This window comes from Pseudophryne corroboree, chromosome 4, assembly GCF_028390025.1.
Source record: "Pseudophryne corroboree isolate aPseCor3 chromosome 4, aPseCor3.hap2, whole genome shotgun sequence".
Classification (NCBI taxonomy): Eukaryota; Metazoa; Chordata; class Amphibia; order Anura; family Myobatrachidae; genus Pseudophryne; species Pseudophryne corroboree.
Genome location: NC_086447.1, coordinates 201,260,755 through 201,283,579, shown reverse-complemented (window position 1 = coordinate 201,283,579; position 22,825 = coordinate 201,260,755). Strand labels below are relative to the sequence as shown.

Sequence of the window (22,825 nt, the reverse complement as noted above, 5' to 3'; positions counted from 1 at the left end):
TGGTGCACTGGATTGTGGATAATGTGACTCAGGGGGGTATATGTACTAAGGTCCCAATTTTGTCCCGAGTTTTTTTTTTTTTTCTAAGTGTCATCTCGGGAATTTACTAAACACAAATCTTGGCAGTGTTGGGTCCATTCGTATTGTTTTTCCCGGCTAAGTTCACAAATACGAATGAATAGACCATCGGTCAAACACGCCTGTTATTTAATACAACTCGGTAATTTACTAAGAATTCGTATTAACACTAACTGCCGACAATAGCCAAACACTGCCGGGAAAGCATAGAATTCGTAAAAAAAAGCAGTTTTAAAATAGACCTGCTTTTTGGTGGCGTGTTCAGATAGGCATGCACGGATCAGTGCGATCTGTGCACACTTATCTGTGGAAAGGGGTGTGAAAGTGTTAAAATTCAAAGAAAAAAATTGCGTGGGGTCCCCCTCCTAAGCATAACCAGCCTCGGGCTCTTTGAGCCGGCCTTGGTTGTAAAAAATACAGGGGTAAAAATGCGTAGGGTCCCCCCATATTTATACAACCACTACCGGGCTCTGCGTCCGGTCCTGGTTCAAAAAATACGAGAGACAAAAGATGTAGGGGTCCCCCGTATTTTAAAAACCAGCACTGGGCTCCACTAGCCAGAGAGATAATGTCACAGCCGGGGGACACTTTTCTATAGGTCCCTGCAGCCGTGGCATTACCCCCCCCCCCAACTAGTCTCCCCTTAAATCAAGGCGTCCCCCACCCCCAGGCACCCAAGGACCAGGGGTGAAGCCCGAGGCTGTTTCCCCCCATCCCTGGGCGGTGGATGGGGGGCTGATAGCCTTTGTGTAAAAAAAAATAATATTGGTTTTTTTGTGGTAGAACTACAAGTCCCAGCAAGCCTCCCCCGCAAGCTGGTACTTGAAGAACCACAAGAACCAGCATGCGGGGAAATAACGGGCCCGCTGGTACCTATAGTTCTACAACAAAAAAAATACCCCCCCAAAAAACCACAAGACACACACCATGTAGAATCCACGGGGGACCTGTAAAAAAATAAATTATACTTACAAACAATCCAGTGAAGATCTGTCCTCTTCTTTCACGAAGTAATCCAGGGACTTGAATAAAATAAAAAAAAACTCTTGTGGGTGACCACAATTAACTTCACGGTTTACCGCAGACCGCAAAGTTCCCATCATTGGGTAGAGTGGAGCTGCGCTAAGCTCCATTCTAGCCAGTGCGCTCCTCCTGATTGACAGGCTAGGAGCGCACAGCAAATCAGCAGAGCGCCATGACGTGGCGCTCCCTGATTGGCTGGCGGAACCTTCAGTGACAGAAGTCACAGGGGGTCCCGGCATTTGGGGAAAGGGGTTCCATGTGTAAACATGGAACCCTTTAAGTGCGTGGATCGGGTTTTCGTTTTTTTATTTTATTCAAGTCCCTGGATTACTTCGTGAAAGAAGAGGACAGATCTTCACTGGATTGTTTGTAAGTATAATTTTTTTTTTTACAGGTCCCACGTGGATTCTACATGGTGTGTGTCTTGTGGTTTTTTTGGGGGGTATTTTTGTTGTTGTAGAACTACAAGTACCAGCGGGCCCGTTATTTCCCTGCATGCTGGTACTTGTGGTTCTTCAAGTACCAGCTTGCGGGGGAGGTTTGCTGGGACTTGTAGTTCTACCACAATAAACAATATTCTTTTTTTTACACAAAGGCTATCAGCCCCCCATCCACCGCCCAGGGATGGGGGGACAGCCTCGGGCTTCACCCCTGGTCCTTGGGTGCATGGAAGGGGGGGACACCTTGATTTAAGGGGTCCCCACTCCTCCAGGGAACCCCGGCCAGTGGTGACTAGTTGGGAGGGCTAATGCTACGTCCTCAGGGACCTATAGAAAAGTGTCCCCCGGCTGTGGCATTATCTCTCTGGCTAGTGGAGCCCGGTGGTGGTTTTAAAAATACGGGGGACCCCTACATCTTTTGTCCCCCGTATTTTTTGAACCAGGACCGGATGCAAAGCCCAGTGCTGGTTGTATAAATATGGGGGAACCCTACGCATTTATCCCCCTGTATTTCTCTGACGTCCTAGTGGATGCTGGGAACTCCGTAAGGACCATGGGGAATAGCGGCTCCGCAGGAGACTGGGCACAAAAGTAAAGCTTTAGGACTACCTGGTGTGCACTGGCTCCTCCCCCTATGACCCTCCTCCAAGCCTCAGTTAGATTTTTGTGCCCGGCCGAGAAGGGTGCATTCTAGGAGGCTCTCCTGAGTTTCTTAGTAAAAGTTTAGTTTTAGGTTTTTTATTTTCAGTGAGACCTGCTGGCAACAGGCTCACTGCATCGAGGGACTAAGGGGAGAAGAAGCGAACCTGCCTGCTTGCAGCCAGCTTGGGCTTCTTGGCTACTGGACACCATTAGCTCCAGAGGGACCGAACACAGGCCCAGCCTCGGAGTCCGGTCCCAGAGCCGCGCCGCCGGCCCCCTTACAGAGCCAGAAGCAAGAAGAGGTCCGGAAAATCGGCGGCAGAAGACATCAGTCTTCACCAAGGTAGCGCACAGCACTGCAGCTGTGCGCCATTGCTCCTCAGGCACACTTCACACTCCGGTCACTGAGGGTGCAGGGCGCTGGGGGGGGGGGCGCCCTGAGCAGCAATAGAAACACCTTGGCTGGCGAAAATACATCACATATAACCCCCAGGGCTATATGGATGTATTTTAACCCCTGCCAGAATACAGCAAAAAGCGGGAGAAAAGTCCGCCGAGAAGGGGGCGGAGCCTATCTCCTCAGCACACGGGCGCCATTTTCCCTCACAGCTTCGCTGGAAGGACGTCTCCCTGACTCTCTCCCCTGCAGTCCTGCACTACAGAAAAGGGTAAAACAAGAGAGGGGGGCACTAATTAGGCGCAGTATAAATAAAACAGCATCTATAAGGGGAAAAACACTTCTATAAGGTTATCCCTGTATATATATAGCGCTCTGGTGTGTGCTGGCATATTCTCCCTCTGTCTCCCCAAAGGGCTAGTGGGGTCCTGTCCTCTATCAGAGCATTCCCTGTGTGTGTGCTGTGTGTCGGTACGATTGTGTCGACATGTATGAGGAGGAAAATGGTGTGGAGGCGGAGCAATTGCCTGTAATGGAGATGTCACCCCCTAGGGAGTCGACACCTGAGTGGCTGAGCTTATGGAAGGAATTACGTGACAGTGTCAGCTCTTTACAAAAGACGGTTGATGACATGAGACAGCCGGCTACTCAGCTCGTGCCTGTCTAGGCGTCTCAAAAGCCATCAGGGGCTCTAAAACGCCCGTTACCTCAGATGGCAGATACAGACGCCGACACGGATACTGACTCCAGTGTCGACGATGAAGAGACGAATGTGACTTCCAGTAGGGCCACACGTTACATGATTGATGCTATGAAAAATGTTTTACATATTTCTGATAATACAAGTACCACTAAAAAGGGTATTATGTTTGGTGAGAAAAAACTGCCTGTAGTTTTTCCTGCATCTGAGGAATTAAATGAAGTGTGTGATGAAGCGTGGGTTTCCCCCGATAAAAAACTGATAATTCCTAAAAGGTTATTAGCATCATACCCCTTCCCGCCAGAGGATAGGGCATGTTGGGAAACACCCCCTAAGGTGGATAAAGCACTCACACGTTTGTCAAAACAGGTGGCACTACCGTCTCCTGATAGGGCCGCCCTTAAGGAACCTGCTGACAGAAAGCAGGAGAATATCCTAAAATGTATATACACTCACACGGGTGTTATACTGCGACCAGCAATCGCCTCAGCCTGGATGTGCAGTGCTGGGGTGGCTTGGTCGGATTCCCTGACTGACAATATTGATACCCTAGATAGGGACAGTATATTACTGACTATAGAGCATTTGAAAGATGCATTTCTATATATGCGTGATGCACAGAGGGATATTTGCCAACTGGCATCAAGAGTAAGTGCGCTGTCCATTTCTGCCAGAAGAGGGTTATGGACGAGGCAGTGGTCAGGTGATGCTGATTCCAAAAGGCATATGGAAGTATTGCCTTACAAAGGGGAGGCGTTATTTGGGGTAGGTCTATCAGACCTGGTGGCCACGGCAACTGCTGGGAAATCCACATTTTTACCCCAGGTAGCCTCTCAACATAAGAAGATGCCGTATTATCAGGCGCAGTCCTTTCGGCCCCATAAGGGCAAGCGGGCAAAAGGCTCCTCATTTCTGCCCCGTGGCAGAGGGAGAGGAAAAAGGCTGCAGCAAACAGCCAGTTCCCAGGAACAGAAGCCCTCTCCCGTTTTCTGCCAAGTCCTCAGCATGACGCTGGGGCTTTACAAGCGGACTCAGGCACTCCCCTAAAGTCTGCTTTACCGACGTCTCCCTCCGACAGGGAGGCGGTATTGGAAGCCATTCACAAGCTGTATTCCCAGCAGGTGATAATCAAGATACCCCTCCTGCAACAGGGACAGGGGTATTATTCCACGCTGTTTGTGGTACCGAAGCCGGACGGCTCGGTGAGACCTATTTTAAATCTGAAATCCTTGAATACATACACAGGTTCAAATTCAAGATGGAGTCACTCAGAGCGGTGATTGCGAACTTGGAAGAAGGGGATTATATGGTGTCTTTGGACATCAAGGAGGCTTACCTCCATGTCCCAATTTACCCTTCTCACCAAGAATACCTCAGGTTTGTGGTACAGAACTGTCACTATCAGTTTCAGACGCTGCCGTTTGGTTTGTCCACGGCACCCCGGGTCTTTACCAAGGTAATGGCCGAAATGATGATACTCTTTCGAAGGAAGGGAGTTTTAGTTATCCCGTACTTGGACGATCTCCTGATAAGGGCAAGATCCAGGGAACAATTGGTAGTCGGGGTAGCACTATCTCAAGTAGTGTTGCGGCAGCACGGTTGGATTCTCAATATTCCAAAATCGCAGCTGATCCCGACGACACGTCTTCTATTCCTAGGGATGATCTTGGACACAGTCCAGAAAAAGGTGTTTCTCCCGGAGGAGAAAGCCAGGGAGTTATCCGAACTAGTCAGAAACCTCCTAAAACCAGGCCAAGTGTCAGTGCATCAATGCACAAGGGTCCTGGGAAAAATGGTGGCTTCCTACGAAGCAATCCCTTTCGGCAGATTCCACGCAAGAACTTTCCAGTGGGACCTGCTGGACAAATGGTCCGGATCGCATCTTCAGATGCATCAGCGGATAACCCTGTCATCAAAGACAAGGGTGTCTCTCCTGTGGTGGTTGCAGAGTGCTCATCTTCTAGAGGGCCGCAGATTCGGCATTCAGGACTGGGTCCTGGTGACCACGGATGCCAGCCTGCGAGGCTGGGGAGCAGTCACACAGGGAAGAAATTTCCAGGGCTTGTGGTCAAGCCTGGAGACATCACTTCACATAAATATCCTGGAGCTGAGGGCCATTTACAATGCCCTAAGCCAAGCAAGACCTCTGCTTCAAGGTCAGCCGGTGCTGATCCAGTCGGACAACATCACGGCAGTCGCCCACGTGAACAGACAGGGCGGCACAAGAAGCAGGAGGGCAATGGCAGAAGCTGCAAGGATTCTTCGCTGGGCGCAAAATCATGTGATAGCACTGTCAGCAGTGTTCATTCCGGGAGTGGACAACTGGGAAGCAGACTTCCTCAGCAGGCACGACCTCCACCCGGGAGAGTGGGGACTTCACCCAGAAGTCTTCCACATGATTGTAAACCGTTGGAAATAACCAAAGGTGGACATGATGGCGTCCCGCCTCAACAAAAAATTGGACAGGTATTGCGCCAGGTCAAGGGACCCTCAGGCAATAGCTGTGGACGCTCTGGTAACACCATGGGTGTACCAGTCAGTGTATGTGTTTCCCTCCTCTGCCTCTCATACCCAAGGTACTGAGAATTATAAGACTGAGAGGAGTAAGAACTATACTCGTGGCTCCGGATTGGCCAAGAAGGACTTGGTACCCGGAACTTCAAGAGATGCTCACAGAGGACCCGTGGCCTCTACCTCTAAGAAGGGACCTGCTCCAGCAAGGACCCTGTCTGTTCCAAGACTTACCGCGGCTGCGTTTGACGGCATGGCGGTTGAACGCCGGATCCTGAAGGAAAAAGGCATTCCGGAAGAAGTCATTCCTACCCTGATCAAAGCCAGGAAGGATGTGACCGCAAAGCATTATCACCGCATTTGGCGGAAATATGTTGCGTGGTGCGAGGCCAGGAAGGCCCCAACGGAGGAATTTCAACTGGGTCGATTCCTGCATTTCCTGCAAACAGGAGTGTCTATGGGCCTAAAAATTAGGATCCATTAAGGTTCAGATTTCGGCCCTGTCGATTTTCTTCCAGAAAGAACTGGCTTCAGTTCCTGAAGTTCAGACGTTGTCAAGGGGGTGCTGCATATACAGCCTCCTTTTGTGCCTCCAGTGGCCTCTTGGGATCTCAATGTAGTTTTGGGGTTCCTAAAATCACATTGGTTTGAACCGCTTAAATCTGTGGATTTGAAATATCTCACATGGAAAGTGGTCATGCTGTTGGCCCTGGTTTCGGCCAGGCGCGTGTCAGAATTGGCGGCTTTATCTTATAAAAGCCCTTACCTGATTTTTCATACGGACAGGGCAGAATTGAGGACTCGTCCACAATTTCTCCCTAAGGTGGTTTCAGCGTTTCACCTGAACCAGCCTATTGTGGTACCTGCGGCTACTAGGGACTTGGAGGACTCCAAGTTGCTGGACGTTGTCAGGGCCCTGAAAATATATGTTTCCAGGACGGCTGGAGTCAGAAAATCTGACTCCCTGTTTATCCTGTATGCACCCAACAAGCTGGGTGCTCATGCTTCTAAGCAGACTATTGCTCGTTGGATTTGTAGTACAATTCAGCTTGCACATTCTGTGGCAGGCCTGCCACAGCCAAAATCTGTAAAAGCCCATTCCACAAGGAAGGTGGGCTCATCTTGGGCGGCTGCCGGAGGGGTCTCGGCTTTACAACTTTGCCGAGCAGCTACTTGGTCAGGGGCAAACACGTTTGCTAAATTCTACAAATTTGATACCCTGGCTGAGGAGGACCTGGAGTTCTCTCATTCGGTGCTGCAGAGTCATCCGCACTCTCCCGCCCGTTTGGGAGCTTTGGTATAATCCCCATGGTTCTTACGGAGTTCCCAGCATCCACTAGGACGTCAGAGAAAATAAGAATTTACTTACCGATAATTCTATTTCTCGTAGTCCGTAGTGGATGCTGGGCGCCCATCCCAAGTGCGGATTGTCTGCAATACTTGTACATAGTTATTGTTAACTAAATCGGGTTATTGTTGTTGTGAGCCATCTTTCCAGAGGCTCCTCTGTTATCATGCTGTTAACTGGGTTCAGATCACAAGTTGTACGGTGTGATTGGTGTGGCTGGTATGAGTCTTACCCGGGATTCAAAATCCTTCCTTATTGTGTACGCTCGTCCGGGCACAGTATCCTAACTGAGGCTTGGAGGAGGGTCATAGGGGGAGGAGCCAGTGCACACCAGGTAGTCCTAAAGCTTTACTTTTGTGCCCAGTCTCCTGCGGAGCCGCTATTCCCCATGGTCCTTACGGAGTTCCCAGCATCCACTACGGACTACGAGAAATAGAATTATCGGTAAGTAAATTCTTATTTTTTGCAACCAGGGTTGGCTGAAAGAGCCCAAGGCTAGTTATGCTTAGGAGGGGGGACCACACACAATTTTTTTTTTAAAACTTTTAACTCTTTAAACACTTCACAATGAAGCCCTGCATGGATCTCACTGAACCGGCCGGACATCATTGTGTTATGTCTGGCAGTGTTTTACTAATCACTCCCGTAAAACACTGCCCGACAATACGAATCCCATCGACATCGGAAAATACGAAAATAGAAAACTCGGCAGCTTAGTAAATTACCGAAAATGGATTCAAAAAGTTGCAGTAAAATACGTCCGATAAAAATCGAGATTAAACTCCCATCAAATTGGCCCAAACACGATTATTAGTAAATCTACCCCCGGGTGTTTGATTGTGGATAAGAACAGGTGCTATATGATAACATTCCTATTGTGTGTTACATAATGGAAATAAGTATGGGAGTCATTCAGACCTGATCGCACGCTAGATTTGTTTCGCTGTGCTGCGATCAGGTCAGAAATGCGTATGTACCGCAATGTGCAGGCGCGTCGTACGAGGGACAAAGCGGTTCGTTGCTGAGCGATGGATTTTACGAAGAATCCATTTGCACAACCGATCGCAAGGAGATTGACAGGAAGAGGGCGTTCGTGGGTGGCAACTGACCATTTTCTGGGAGTGTTTGGAAAAAATACAGGTGTGTCCAAGCGTTTGCAGGGCGGGTGTCTGATGTCAATTCCGGGACCTGACAGGCTGAAGTGATCGCAGCGGCTGAGTAAGTTCTGGGCAACTCAGAAACTGCACAAAATTTTTTTGTACTGCTCTGCTGCACATGCGATCGCACACTTGCAATGCAAAAATACTCTCCCCTATAGGCGGCGACTATCTGATCGCAGCGCTGCAAAAAGTAGCCAGCGAGCGATCAGGTCTGAATTGGGCCCTACGTCTGTACCAGTAGTAATACAATGCATATTGGGAAGTCTGAATGGAAGAAAATGTCTGGTCTGGTTATAATTTGAGACACATTTGATTCTCCCTGCAGATCTGCTGCCCCCTCTGTCTTTGTCTCTCGGTGCTGTGGGAGAGAGCAGTGTATGGGTGTTTTGGACACCCCCAGAGGATATGTCTGGACAAGTGTCAGATGGTTTTGCCGTGAGCTACACAGCCCCTGATGGCTCCTCACGTACAGATTTTGTGGAGAAGGGTAACACAGAACATGAGCTGCGAGGTCTCAGCCCAGGGCGCCCCTACAACATCACTATCGTCACTGTGAAACGTAACCTGCGCCACAATGATATCAGTCGCCCACTTACCATCTCTGCCCGCACAAGTAAGACATTATATATGGCGTGGACATTTTTTTTAAAGGGCTGGTAACCTCAGAGTTTCTCTGTACTTACCTGTGCTGAGTACAGTGTAATGTCCAGTATACCCTAGGTATAATATTAAGATATGCCTCTGTGCAATGACCCAAGTGGCAAAAAGCTGACACCATACAATGTCACACACATTCCGAAACACTAGGTACACCACCAAGTTGTTAAGTTGTGTAAGAATTATTGTGTCTCATTAGAGTAACATGGGAGAACATGAACAGATTATGGGTAAGTCAAACAAGTAGGCAATCCTACGGAATGGTTACTAACATTATAAACATACTGTAAGTATATAATACCCTGTATGCAGTATCAAATACAAAATATAGGGTTAGAAACACTTCTTAAAATGATTGGTTATTGTATATAGCGGTTCCTTCTTTTTGGGGCAGTGATGAAGTACTGCATGTGTAGGAGTCTCCAGCTGCCTGTTCTGTATAATAGACAATACTGTGTCTTTGACACTACAGGACCACCTGTTGTGGACAGACCACGGATCAGTGCTGCCACAGACTCCGCTATCACTGTTGCTTGGTCACTGAACCCCCACAAACATACATCTGTGGCCCATGTCCGGCTGTCCCTGCAGCACCTGAATGACAGAACACAGCAAGCAGAGCAGGAGCCACTAGCAGGAGAATACACTTTCAGGTGAGCATGAGAAAGACAACATCCGTTATGTGCTGAACTCTACATGCATAATAGCTATATGATCCCATCACATATGTAATTCAGCAAATATGAACGTTTCCCATTATTGCTTTTTTTAATATCCACAGAGACTTGCAGCCTGGAGAGAAATACACCATTCTAATCAGCACTTTAAGCATTTCTGACCCTGGCAACCCGCCTTCAGAGAGTCTGCCCAGTGCACCCCTGGTAGCTTGGACACGTAAGACCACCACCAGTGCTTGGCATGGGGGACAATTAAGAAACTGTGGACATTACACTTGCACGTCATGCAGAAAGTGTACCCATCGCCTTGTAACACTGGAGGGCACAATTTTGTGGGCTAAACAAACTTGTAATCATAGAAGCTGCACTCTCAGTAATAAGCCCTGGTGCTAAAGATACGTCTGGAGCCAGGTTAGCTTGAGCTCTGCATACAGATGTGTCCTCATACATCATTGCTGCAGTCGCGCCAAACAGCCCTTCTCAGCGCACCCTGTCCTTTTTTGCCAAAAATACAACACAGCTAGGATGCACCCGGAGACTGTGCTGATTAATTTGATGTATGACACTTGTATATCTGTGTGCAACTGAGTCTCTGAATCTGTAGACAAAGTGCTACAATGTAGCAGCCGCAGCTTTCTTCCAATACAAGTTTAGTTGTGTGTCATATTGAGGTTAGATGTATGAGGACACATCTGTAACTGGCAATTCATGAAAACACTCTCATTAAACTTTGGGGATGGAGACGGTATCCCGGCTGATGGGATGCCGCCTGTCAGGATCCCGTCAGCGGCACCCCGCCAGCCATAATACTGGCAGCAAGCACAGCGAATCCCCTCGCTCGCCACGCTTCAGACCCGGTGTACTACTCTCCCTCTGGTGGTGGCGTGGACCCACCAACTGAATGGGAATACTGGGGAGCGATTGTTATTCCGACCGGCTGTCGGGATCCTGAATGCCGGGAACCCGACAGCCGGTATATTAATTACATCCCGAAGTTTGCCTATGCGAGAACTCCCTATAAGAACCCAGTTTCTCCTATGATCACAAGATGCAGATGAAATGCACACAACGTTGCTTCACCCTTATTTGGCTTGTGTTCACTTTTAGCATATGCGCAGTGTGAAGTCGCACAAGGGACCTGCTGACAATCGCATGCTGGGGGCTGCCCAGCACAGGACAAGGCTGTCCAGCATGCAAAAGGCGACAGCAATCAATCGCATCGCTGTCCCCGCAAAATAAGGGATGTCCCCTTCCTGCGCAGCCTGGCTGTGAAGGCAGGCGCAGAGCAGCCATGATTCCTGTCGCAGCGGCCATGTGTGACATCATGCAGCCACCCCGAAAAAGGCCCAGATCCGCCGTGTCCCAGACGCCGCGCCCCTGCAATGCCACGTTGCCTCCTCCAACCGCCTTTGCCTGTCAATCAGGCAGAGGTGTTCGCATTACTGAAATGCGATCACATCTCCCTGCCTGGGTACGCGCAGTGCATGCCCTGCGCATGAGCACTGGACCGTTATTTCGGAATATGCGATCGTATCTCAGATGCAATCCATACTGAATAAGGCCCAAGATACTCTCCACAAATGGTCATATCAGGCCCAAAATATCTAGGCTTTTGGTGCACTAAGAGCAGGGACTGTGGTGTTAGGAGTATATGAAGTGATTCTGGGTAAATATTCTAGTGTCTGTGTATCTAGATCAGCATGTACAATTATGACACGTATTTCTAATGATAACTTCCAGTCTCTCCCTCACTAGGCCCACTTCCCCCCAGTAACCTCTCGGCCGTGCTTGTCACAACCAGCACTGTGCACCTGAACTGGGACACTCCCCGAGCTGGCTCAGTTGACGGCTACATATTCAATGTGACGCACAATCACAGCACTAAGAGCCGCTATGTACCTGTAGGACAGATGACATCGTACACTGTGCGAGATCTCCAACCCAGCCAGAGATACCGGATTACAGTGACTGCTCTGCGCAATACTCCACAAGGCCCTGTGAATAGTGATTCCAAGACCCTGCGAATACAGACCTGTAAGGAAATTTGGAGTGGGGTTATTTTGTGTGACAGCCATTTATATAATCACAATTTTTGTGGTGCATGTACTATTATTTGCTGTGTATCCTGCAGTGCAGAGGGAGGGACCTCAGGAGCGCCGCTGGCCCCCTCCCAGGATTTTAAGGAATAGACCTCCTCCACAAACTCCTCCAGAAGTTCGGATGCTAACTGAAAGGGGCCCTCCCCCTGCTGAGACTCCACAAGCCCACAAGTAAATAAACATTGTTTTGTCATCTTCTAGCTCATTCTGCTTTGGATTAAATACAATCTTTGCCTTAGACCAATGATGGGAAACCTAATATGCTGCAAGAGCTGCATGTTGCAGGCTTCCAACCTTTGAAAGGACAGCATATAACCCTTAATCTTAGTTAGTAGTTAAAACCATACGTTTCATGTGACCAGATTTTCCACCAGCTTTTGAAAGTTAGGCATAAGGCTGGAACCGGCACCACATGACACAGATGACCCTGTGTTGTGGCCATATTTTCTGTTTTATAACCCACTGAACTACACGTTACCCCAGCTCTTATACAGTATCAAATAAGTCTGCAAGTTAAGTTATTGGGCCATAAAGCCGGGAACAGGTGATCAGAATGGCATAAATCAGGAATTAGCTGGCGTCCACAGTTGAAAATCTAGAGATCCACAGCTGGCTGTTGGTATGCCGGTTTCCCATCACTGCCTGAGACCGTTCTTTCCCCTTTTTTTCTCATTACAGATTCACAGAGCTAACAGACGGACGAAGGCGTATTACTGCCAGGTTCAGTTTCCATAAAAATAAATCCATCAACATTACAAAAGGTGAGTGCGATTCGTACAGTGCCAGCAAGGGGGACATATTCACACTGCACTTGCACCTTATTTATTTTGCTGATGGGTTTCAGAACCTGAGGCTCCAATCAGAATTGAGAATACAGAAGAGTCGCCCATCCCTATGAGACAAGCACTGAACCTGCAAGACCCTGACCAGAGCAATAGAGATGGTACGTGGCAGGCTGAACTTATATGAGCAGTGAAACACAATGAAGGTCCTTTATATAAAACAGAGTCCATATATACAACATGTTTATTTATAGTGGTGGTTACTACATCAGTTTTACAGGATTCTCAGCTACCTAATTGAGTAGTCAGGGATCCGGTTTCTTCTTCTTCCTGTTCATTTCTCTGACGTCCTAGTGGATGCTGGGAACTCCGTAAGGACCATGGGGAATAGCGGCTCCGCAGGAGACTGGGCACAAAAGTAAAGCTTTAGGACTACCTGGTGTGCACTGGCTCCTCCCCCTATGACCCTCCTCCAAGCCTCAGTTAGATTTTTGTGCCCGGCCGAGAAGGGTGCACACTAGGGGCTCTCCTGAGCTTCTTAGTGAAAGTTTAGTTTTAGGTTTTTTATTTTCAGTGAGACCTGCTGGCAACAGGCTCACTGCATCGAGGGACTAAGGGGAGAAGAAGCGAACTCACCTGCGTGCAGAGTGGATTGGGCTTCTTAGGCTACTGGACATTAGCTCCAGAGGGACGATCACAGGCCCAGCTTGGATGGGTCCCAGAGCCGCGCCGCCGGCCCCCTTACAGAGCCAGAAGGCAGAAGAGGTCCGGAAAATTGGCGGCAGAAGACGTCCTGTCTTCAACAAGGTAGCGCACAGCACTGCAGCTGTGCGCCATTGCTCCTCAGCACACTTCACACTTCGGTCACTGAGGGTGCAGGGCGCTAGGGGGGGGCGCCCTAAGCAGCAATAAAAACACCTTGGCTGGCGAAAATACATCACATATAGCCCCCAGGGCTATATGGATGAATTTTAACCCCTGCCAGATTCCACAGAAAAACGGGAGAAAAGGCAGCCGAGAAGGGGGCGGAGCCTATCTCCTCAGCACACTGGCGCCATTTTCTCTCACAGCTCCGTTGGAGGGAAGCTCCCTGGCTCTCCCCTGCAGTTACTACACTACAGAAAGGGGTTAAAAAAGAGAGGGGGGCACTAATTAGGCGCAGTATAACAATACAGCAGCTATAAGGGGAAAAACACTTATATAAGGTTATCCCTGTATATATATATATAGCGCTCTGGTGTGTGCTGGCATACTCTCCCTCTGTCTCCCCAAAGGGCTAGTGGGGTCCTGTCCTCTATCAGAGCATTCCCTGTGTGTGTGCTGTGTGTCGGTACGTTGTGTCGACATGTATGAGGAGGAAAATGAGGTGGAGGCGGAGCAATTGCCTGTAACAGAGATGTCACCCCCTAGGGAGTCGACACCTGAGTGGATGAGCTTATGGAAGGAATTATGTGACAGTGTCAGCTCTTTACAAAAGATTGATGACATGAGACAGCCGGCGACTCAGCCTGTGCCTGTCCAGGTGTCTCAAAAGCCATCTGGGGCTCTAAAACGCCCGTTACCGCAGATGGCAGATACAGACGCCGACACGGATACTGACTCCAGTGGCGACGATTAAGAGATGAATGTGACTTCCAGTAGGGCCACACGTTACATGATTGAGGCTATGGAAAATGTTTTTACACATTTCTGATAATACCAGTACCACTAAAAAGGGTATTAGGTTGGGTGAGAAAAAACTGCCTGTAGTTTTTCCTGCATCTGAGGAATTAAATGAAGTGTGTGATGATGTGTGGGTTTCCCCCGATAAAAACTGTTAATTCCTAAAAAGTTATTAGCATCATACCCCTTCCCGCCAGAGGATAGGGCACGTTGGGAAACACCCCTTAGGGTGAATAAAGCGCTCACACGCTTGTCTAAACAGGTGGCACTACCGTCCCCGGATACGGCCGCCCTTAAGGAACCTGCTGACAGAAAGCAGTAAAATATCCTAAAATGTATATACACTCACACGGGTGTGATACTGCGACCAGCAATCGCCTCAGCCTGGATGTGCAGTGCTGGGGTGGCTTGGTCGGATTCCCTGACTGACAATATTGATACCCTAGATAGGGACAGTATATTACTAACTATAGAGCATTTAAAAGATGCTTTTCTATATATGCGTGATGCACAGAGGGATATTTGCCGACTGGCATCAAGAGTAAGTGCGCTGTCCATTTCTGCCAGAAGAGGGTTATGGACAAGACAGTGGTCAGGTGATGATGATTCCAAAAGGCATATGGAAGTATCGCCTTATAAAAGGGAGGAGTTATTTGGGGTAGGTCTAACAGACCTGGTGGCCACTGGAAAATCCACATTTTTACCCCAGGTAGCTTCTCAACCTAAGAAGACGCCGTATTATCAGGCGCAGTCCTTTCGGCCCCATAAGGACAAGCGGGCAAAAGGCGCCTCATTTCTGCCCCGGGGCAGAGGGAGAGGAAAAAGGCTGCAGCAAACAGCCAATTCCCAGGAACAAAAGCCCTCTCCCGCCTCCGCAAAGTCCTCAGCATGACGCTGGGGCTTTACAAGCGGTCTCAGGCACGGTGGGGGCCCGTCTCAAGAAATTCGAGACGTCTCCCCCTCGCCGTTTCATAAAGTCTGCTTTACCGACGTCTCCCTCAGACAGGGAGACAGTATTGCAAGCCATTCACAGGCTGTATTCCCAGCAGGTGATAATCAAGATACCCCTCCTGCAACAGGGAAAGGGGTACTATTCCACACTATTGTGGTACCGAAGCCGGACGGCTCGGTAAGACCATTTTTAAATCTAAAATCTTTGAACACTTACATACAAAGGTTCAAATTCAAGATGGAGTCACTCAGAGCAGTGATTGCAAACCTGGAAGAAGGGGACTATATGGTCTCTCTGGACATCAAAGATGCTTACCTACATGTCCCAATTTACCCTTCTCCAAGGGTACCTCAGGTTTGTGGTACAGAACTGTCACTATCAGTTTCAGACGCTGCCGATTGGATTGTCCACGGCACCCCGGGTCTTTACCAAGGTAATGGCCGAAATGATGATACTCCTTCGAAAGAAGGGAGTTTTAGTTATCCCTTACTTGGACGATCTCCTGATAAGGGCAAGATCCAGGGAACAGTTGGAAGTCGGGGTAGCACTATCTCAGATAGTGCTGCGGCAGCACGGTTGGATTCTCAATATTCCAAAATCGCAGCTGATCCCGACGACACGCCTTCTATTCCTAGGGATGATCCTGGACACAGTCCGGAAAAAGGTGTTTTCTCCCGGAGGAGAAAGCCAGGGGGTTATCCGAACTAGTCAGAAACCTCCTAAAACCAGGCCAAGTGTCAGTGGTGCACAAGGGTCCTGGGAAAAATGGTGGCTTCCTACGAAGAAATTCCATTCAGCAGATTTCACGCAAGAACTTTCCAGTGGGACCTGCTGGACAAATGGTCCGGATCGCATCTTCAGATGCATCAGCGGATAACCCTGTCACCAAAGACAAGGGTGTCTCTCCTGTGGTGGTTGCAGAGTGCTCATCTTCTAGAGGGCCGCAGATTCGGCATTCAGGACTGGGTCCTGGTGACCACGGATGCCAGCCTGAGAGGCTGGGGAGCAGTCACACAGGGAAAAAATTTCCAGGGCTTGTGGTCAAGCCTGGAGACATCACTTCACATAAATATTTTGGAGCTAAGGGCCATTTACAATGCCCTAAGCCAAGCAATACCTCTGCTTCAAGGTCAGCCGGTGCTGATCCTGTCGGACAATATCACGGCAGTCGCCCACGTAAACAGACAGGGCGGCACAAGAAGCAGGAGGGCAATGGCAGAAGCTGCAAGGATTTTTCGCTGGGCGGAAAATCATGTGATAGCACTGTCAGCAGTGTTCATTCCGGGAGTGGACAACTGGGAAGCAGACTTCCTCAGCAGGCACGACCTCCACCTGGGAGAGTGGGGACTTCACCCAGAAGTCTTCCACATGATTGTAAACCATTGGGAAAAACCAAAGGTGGACATGATGGCGTCCCGCCTAAACAAAAAATTGGACAGGTATTGTGCCAGGTCAAGGGACCCTCAGGCAATAGCTGTAGACGCTCTGGTAACACTGTGGGTGTACCAGTCAGTGTATGTGTTCCCTCCTCTTCCTCTCATACCAAAAGTACTGAGAATTATAAGACGGAGGGGAGTAAGAACTATACTCGTGGCTCCGGTTTGGCCAAGAAGGACTTGGTACCCGGAACTTCAAGAGATGCTCACGGAGGACCCGTGGCCTCTACCTCTAAGAAGGGACCTGCTCCAGCAAGGACCCTGTCTATTCCAAGACTTACCGCGGCTGCGTTTGACGGCATGGCGGTTGAACGCCGGATCCTGAAGGAAAAAGGCATTCCGGATGAAGTCATCCCTACCCTGGTCAAGCCAGCATTATCACCGCATTTGGCGAAAATATGTTGCGTGGTGCGAGGCCAGTAAGGCCCCGATGGAGGAATTTCAATTAGGTCGATTCCTGCATTTCCTGTAAACAGGAGTGTCTATGGGCCTAAAATTGGGGTCCATTAAGGTTCAAATTTCGGCCCTGTCGATTTTCTTCCAGAAAGAACTGGCTTCATTTCCTGAAGTTCAGACGTTTGTCAAGGGGGTACTGCATATACAGCCTCCTTTTGTGCCTCCAGTGGCACCTTGGGATCTCAATGTAGTTTTGGGGTTCCTAAAATCACATTGGTTGAACCACTCACCACTGTGGACTTAAAATATCTCACATGGAAAGTGGTAATGCTGTTGGCCCTGGCTTCAGCCAGGCGTGTCTCAGAATTGGCGGCTTTATCCTATAAAAGCCCTTACCTAATTTTTCATACGGACAGGGCAGAATTGAGGACTCGTCCTCAATTTCTCCCTAAGGTGGTTTCAGCGTTTCACTTGAACCAGCCTATTGTGGTACCTGCGGCTACTAGGGCTTGGAGGACTCCAAGTTGCTGGACGTAGTCAGGGCCCTGAAAATATAAGTTTCCAGGACGGCTGGAGTCAGAAAATCTGACTCGCTGTTTATCCTGTATGCACCCAACAAGCTGGGTGCTCCTGCTTCTAAGCAGACTATTGCTCGTTGGATTTGTAGTACAATTCAGCTTGCACATTCTGTGGCAGGCCTGCCACAGCCAAAATCTGTAAAAGCCCATTCCACAAGGAAGGTGGGCTCATCTTGGGCGGCTGCCCGAGGGGTCTCGGCTTTACAACTTTGCCGAGCAGCTACTTGGTCAGGGGCAAACACGTTTGCTAAATTCTACAAATTTGATACCCTGGCTGAGGAGGACCTGGAGTTCTCTCATTCGGTGCTGCAGAGTCATCCGCACTCTCCCGCCCGTTTGGGAGCTTTGGTATAATCCCCATGGTCCTTACGGAGTTCCCAGCATCCACTAGGACGTCAGAGAAAATAAGAATTTACTTACCGATAATTCTATTTCTCGTAGTCCGTAGTGGATGCTGGGCGCCCATCCCAAGTGCGGATTGTCTGCAATACTTGTACATAGTTATTGTTACAAAAATCGGGTTATTATTGTTGTGAGCCATCTTTTCAGAGGCTCCTCTGTTATCATGCTGTTAACTGGGTTCAGATCACAGGTTGTACGGTGTGATTGGTGTGGCTGGTATGAGTCTTACCCGGGATTCAAAATCCTTCCTTATTGTGTACGCTCGTCCGGGCACAGTATCCTAACTGAGGCTTGGAGGAGGGTCATAGGGGGAGGAGCCAGTGCACACCAGGTAGTCCTAAAGCTTTACTTTTGTGCCCAGTCTCCTGCGGAGCCGCTATTCCCCATGGTCCTTACGGAGTTCCCAGCATCCACTACGGACTACAAGAAATAGAATTATCGGTAAGTAAATTCTTATTTTCCCTCTTCACTTTTATAATTGGTGTTAGTATCTTTCTTAGGGCTGGTGTTAGACCATTGCACTATCAATCACTCAGATGGACAGGTGGTCACAGCCTCTAACAGACAACAACACTCATAACGTGTGCCTTTATGAACATTCAGATGATTAGGACTAGGAACTGTGGACCTCTCAGATGAGCAGGAAATTAATATTGAATACAGTAAGGTGATCGGACCCCTAGCCATATACTGTGCACCTTACAAAGGCATTTCTGAGATAAGACCATTAAACTGCCCTACCAATCTCACTAACAATATGCAATACAGGGTGGGAATGGGAGCAAAAACAGAGGGGAAGAAGATATCAGTCATACTATACGCATGGATACAGAAGTTACTGAATGATACATTCTCCATTAGCAAAGTTTTCTCTATCGTCCTAGTGGATGCTGGGGTTCCTGAAAGGACCATGGGGGAATAGCGGCTCCGCAGGAGACAGGGCACAAAAAGTAAAGCTTTTCCAGATCAGGTGGTGTGCACTGGCTCCTCCCCCTATGACCCTCCTCCAGACTCCAGTTAGATTTTTGTGCCCGGCCGAGAAGGGTGCAATCTAGGTGGCTCTCCTAAAGAGCTGCTTAGAAAAAGTTTAGCTTAGGTTTTTTATTTTACAGTGAGTCCTGCTGGCAACAGGATCACTGCAACGAGGGACTGAGGGGAGAAGAAGTGAACTCACCTGCGTGCAGGATGGATTGGCTTCTTGGCTACTGGACATCAGCTCCAGAGGGACGATCACAGGTACAGCCTGGATGGTCACCGGAGCCGCGCCGCCGGCCCCCTTGCAGATGCTGAAGTCAGAAGAGGTCCAGAATCGGCGGCTGAAGACTCCTGCAGTCTTCTAAAGGTAGCGCACAGCACTGCAGCTGTGCGCCATTTTCCTCTCAGCACACTTCACACGCAGTCACTGAGGGTGCAGGGCGCTGGGGGGGGGCGCCCTGGGAGGCAAATGTAACCTATATAAAGGCTAAAAATACCTCACATATAGCCCCCAGAGGCTATATGGAGATATTTAACCCCTGCCTGGATTCACTAAATAGCGGGAGACGAGCCCGCCGGAAAAGGGGCGGGGCCTATCTCCTCAGCACACGGCGCCATTTCCTCTCACAGCTCCGCTGGTCAGGACGGCTCCCAGGTCTCTCCCCTGCACTGCACTACAGAAACAGGGTAAAACAGAGAGGGGGGGCAAATTTATGGCGATATTTTGATATATATAAAGCAGCTATAAGGGAGCACTTATTATAAGGCTATCCCTGTTATATATAGCGCTTTTGGTGTGTGCTGGCAAACTCTCCCTCTGTCTCCCCAAAGGACTAGTGGGTCCTGTCTTCGTTAGGAGCATTCCCTGTGTGTCTGCTGTGTGTCGGTACGTGTGTGTCGACATGTATGAGGACGATATTGGTGTGGAGGCGGAGCAATTGCCAAATATGAGGATGTCACCCCCTAGGGAGTCGACACCAGAATGGATGCCTTTATTTATGGAACTACGGGATAGTGTCAACACGCTAAAGCAGTCGTTTGACGACATGAGACGGCCGGACAATCAATTAGTGCCTGTCCAGGCGACTCAAACACCGTCAGGGGCTGTGAAACGCCCTTTGCCTCAGTCGGTCGACACAGACCCAGACACAGGCACTGACTCCAGTGGTGACGGTGACGAATCAACCGTATTTTCCAGTAGGGCCACACGTTATATGATTTTGGCAATGAAGGAGGCGTTACATTTAGCTGATACTACAGGTACCACTAAACAGGGTATTATGTGGGGTGTGAAAAAACTACCTATAGTTTTTCCTGAATCAGAAGAATTAAATGACGTGTGTAATGAAGCGTGGGTTGCCCCCGATAAAAAGATGCTAATTTCAAAGAAATTATTGGCATTATACCCTTTCCCGCCAGAGGTTAGGGAGCGCTGGGAAACACCTCCTAGGGTGGACAAGGCGCTAACACGCTTATCTAAACAAGTGGCGTTACCCTCTCCTGAGACGGCCGCACTTAAAGATCCATCAGATAGGAGGATGGAAAATATCCAAAAAAGTATATACACACATGCAGGTGTTATACTACGACCAGCTATAGCGACAGCCTGGATGTGCAGTGCTGGGGTAGTTTGGTCAGAGTCCCTGATTGAAAATATTGATACCCTGGACAGGGACAATATTTTACTGTCGTTAGAACAAATAAAGGATGCATTTCTTTATATGCGTGATGCACAGAGGGATATCTGCACACTGGCATCACGGGTAAGTGCTATGTCCATTTCGGCCAGAAGAGCTTTATGGACGCGACAGTGGACAGGCGATGCGGATTCAAAACGACATATGGAAGTTTTGCCGTATAAAGGGGAGGAGTTATTTGGAGTCGGTCTATCAGATTTGGTGGCCACGGCTACAGCCGGGAAATCCACCTTTCTACCTCAAGTCACTCCCCAACAGAAAAAGGCACCGACTTTTCAACCGCAGCCCTTTCGTTCCTTTAAAAATAAGAGAGCAAAGGGCTATTCATATCTGCCACGAGGCAGAGGTCGAGGGAAGAGACAGCAACAGGCAGCTCCTTCCCAGGAACAGAAGCCTTCCCCGGCTTCTACAAAAGCCTCAGCATAACGCTGGGGCTTCTCAAGCGGACTCGGGGACGGTGGGTGGTCGTCTCAAAAATTACAGCGCGCAGTGGGCTCACTCGCAGGTAGATCCCTGGATCCTGCAGATAATATCTCAGGGGTACAGGTTGGAATTAGAGACAGATCCACCTCGCCGTTTCCTGAAGTCTGCTTTACCAACGTCCCCCTCCGAAAGGGAGACGGTTTTGGAAGCCATTCACAAGCTGTACTCTCAGCAGGTGATAGTCAAGGTACCTCTTCTACAACAAGGGAAGGGGTATTATTCCACTCTTTTTGTGGTACCGAAGCCGGATGGCTCGGTAAGGCCTATTCTAAATCTGAAGTCCTTGAACCTGTACATAAAGAAGTTCAAGTTCAAGATGGAGTCACTCAGAGCAGTGATAGCGAACCTGGAAGAGGGGGACTTTATGGTATCCTTGGACATCAAGGATGCGTATCTCCACGTTCCAATTTACCCCTCACACCAGGGGTACCTCAGGTTCGTTGTACAAAACTGTCACTATCAGTTTCAGACGCTGCCGTTCGGATTGTCCACGGCACCTCGGGTCTTTACAAAGGTAATGGCCGAGATGATGATTCTTCTTCGAAGAAAAGGCATATTAATTATCCCATACTTGGACGATCTCCTAATAAGGGCAAGGTCCAGAGAACAGCTAGAGATGGGATTAGCACTGTCGCAAGAAGTGCTAAAACAGCACGGGTGGATTCTGAATATTCCAAAATCCCAGTTAATGCCGACAACTCGTCTGCTGTTCCTAGGGATGATTCTGGACACGGTTCAGAAAAAGGTTTTTCTCCCGGAGGAAAAAGCCAAGGAGTTATCCGAGCTTGTCAGGAACCTCCTAAAACCAGGAAAGGTGTCTGTACATCAATGCACAAGAGTCCTGGGAAAAATGGTGGCTTCTTACGAAGCAATTCCATTCGGCAGATTCCACGCAAGAATTTTCCAAAGGGATCTGTTGGACAAATGGTCAGGGTCGCATCTTCAGATGCACCTGCGGATAACCCTGTCTCCAAGGAAAAGGGTGTCTCTTCTGTGGTGGTTGCAGAGTGCTCATCTATTGGAGGGCCGCAGATTCGGCATACAGGATTGGATCCTGGTGACCACGGACGCCAGCCTGAGAGGCTGGGGAGCAGTCACACAAGGAAGAAACTTCCAGGGAGTATGGACGAGCCTGGAAACGTCTCTTCACATAAACATTCTGGAACTAAGAGCAATATACAATGCTCTAAGCCAGGCAGAACCTCTGCTTCAGGGAAAACCGGTGTTGATCCAGTCGGACAACATCACGGCAGTCGCCCATGTGAACAGACAGGGCGGCACAAGAAGCAGGAGTGCAATGGCAGAAGCTGCAAGGATTCTTCGCTGGGCAGAGAATCATGTGATAGCACTGTCAGCAGTGTTCATCCCGGGAGTGGACAACTGGGAAGTAGACTTCCTCAGCAGACACGATCTTCACCCGGGAGAGTGGGGACTTCATCCAGAAGTCTTCCACTTGCTGGTAACCCGTTGGGAAAGACCAATGGTGGACATGATGGCGTCTCGCCTCAACAAAAAACTGGACAGGTATTGCGCCAGGTCAAGAGATCCGCAGGCAATAGCTGTGGACGCGCTGGTAACGCCTTGGGTGTACCAGTCGGTGTATGTGTTTCCTCCTCTGCCTCTCATACCAAAAGTATTGAGAATTATACGGCAAAGAGGCGTAAGGACGATACTAGTGGTTCCGGATTGGCCAAGAAGGACTTGGTACCCGGAACTTCAAGAGATGATCA

At 49.1% G+C, this 22,825-nt stretch overlaps 1 protein-coding gene across 9 annotated transcripts in view; it reads left to right on the top strand.

Moving 5' to 3' along the window:
- Nucleotides 1-22,825, top strand: part of SNED1 (sushi, nidogen and EGF like domains 1) — a 233,832-nt gene that overhangs the window by 188,035 nt on the left and 22,972 nt on the right. For all 9 annotated transcript variants that reach the window (XM_063915762.1, XM_063915763.1, XM_063915765.1 and 6 more), the window contains 7 exons: nucleotides 8,625-8,912; nucleotides 9,429-9,609; nucleotides 9,738-9,850; nucleotides 11,389-11,667; nucleotides 11,765-11,903; nucleotides 12,411-12,493; nucleotides 12,577-12,675. In XM_063915762.1, the coding sequence (XP_063771832.1) occupies nucleotides 8,625-8,912; nucleotides 9,429-9,609; nucleotides 9,738-9,850; nucleotides 11,389-11,667; nucleotides 11,765-11,903; nucleotides 12,411-12,493; nucleotides 12,577-12,675 (1,182 nt within the window). The remainder of the gene's footprint in view (nucleotides 1-8,624; nucleotides 8,913-9,428; nucleotides 9,610-9,737; nucleotides 9,851-11,388; nucleotides 11,668-11,764; nucleotides 11,904-12,410; nucleotides 12,494-12,576; nucleotides 12,676-22,825) is intronic.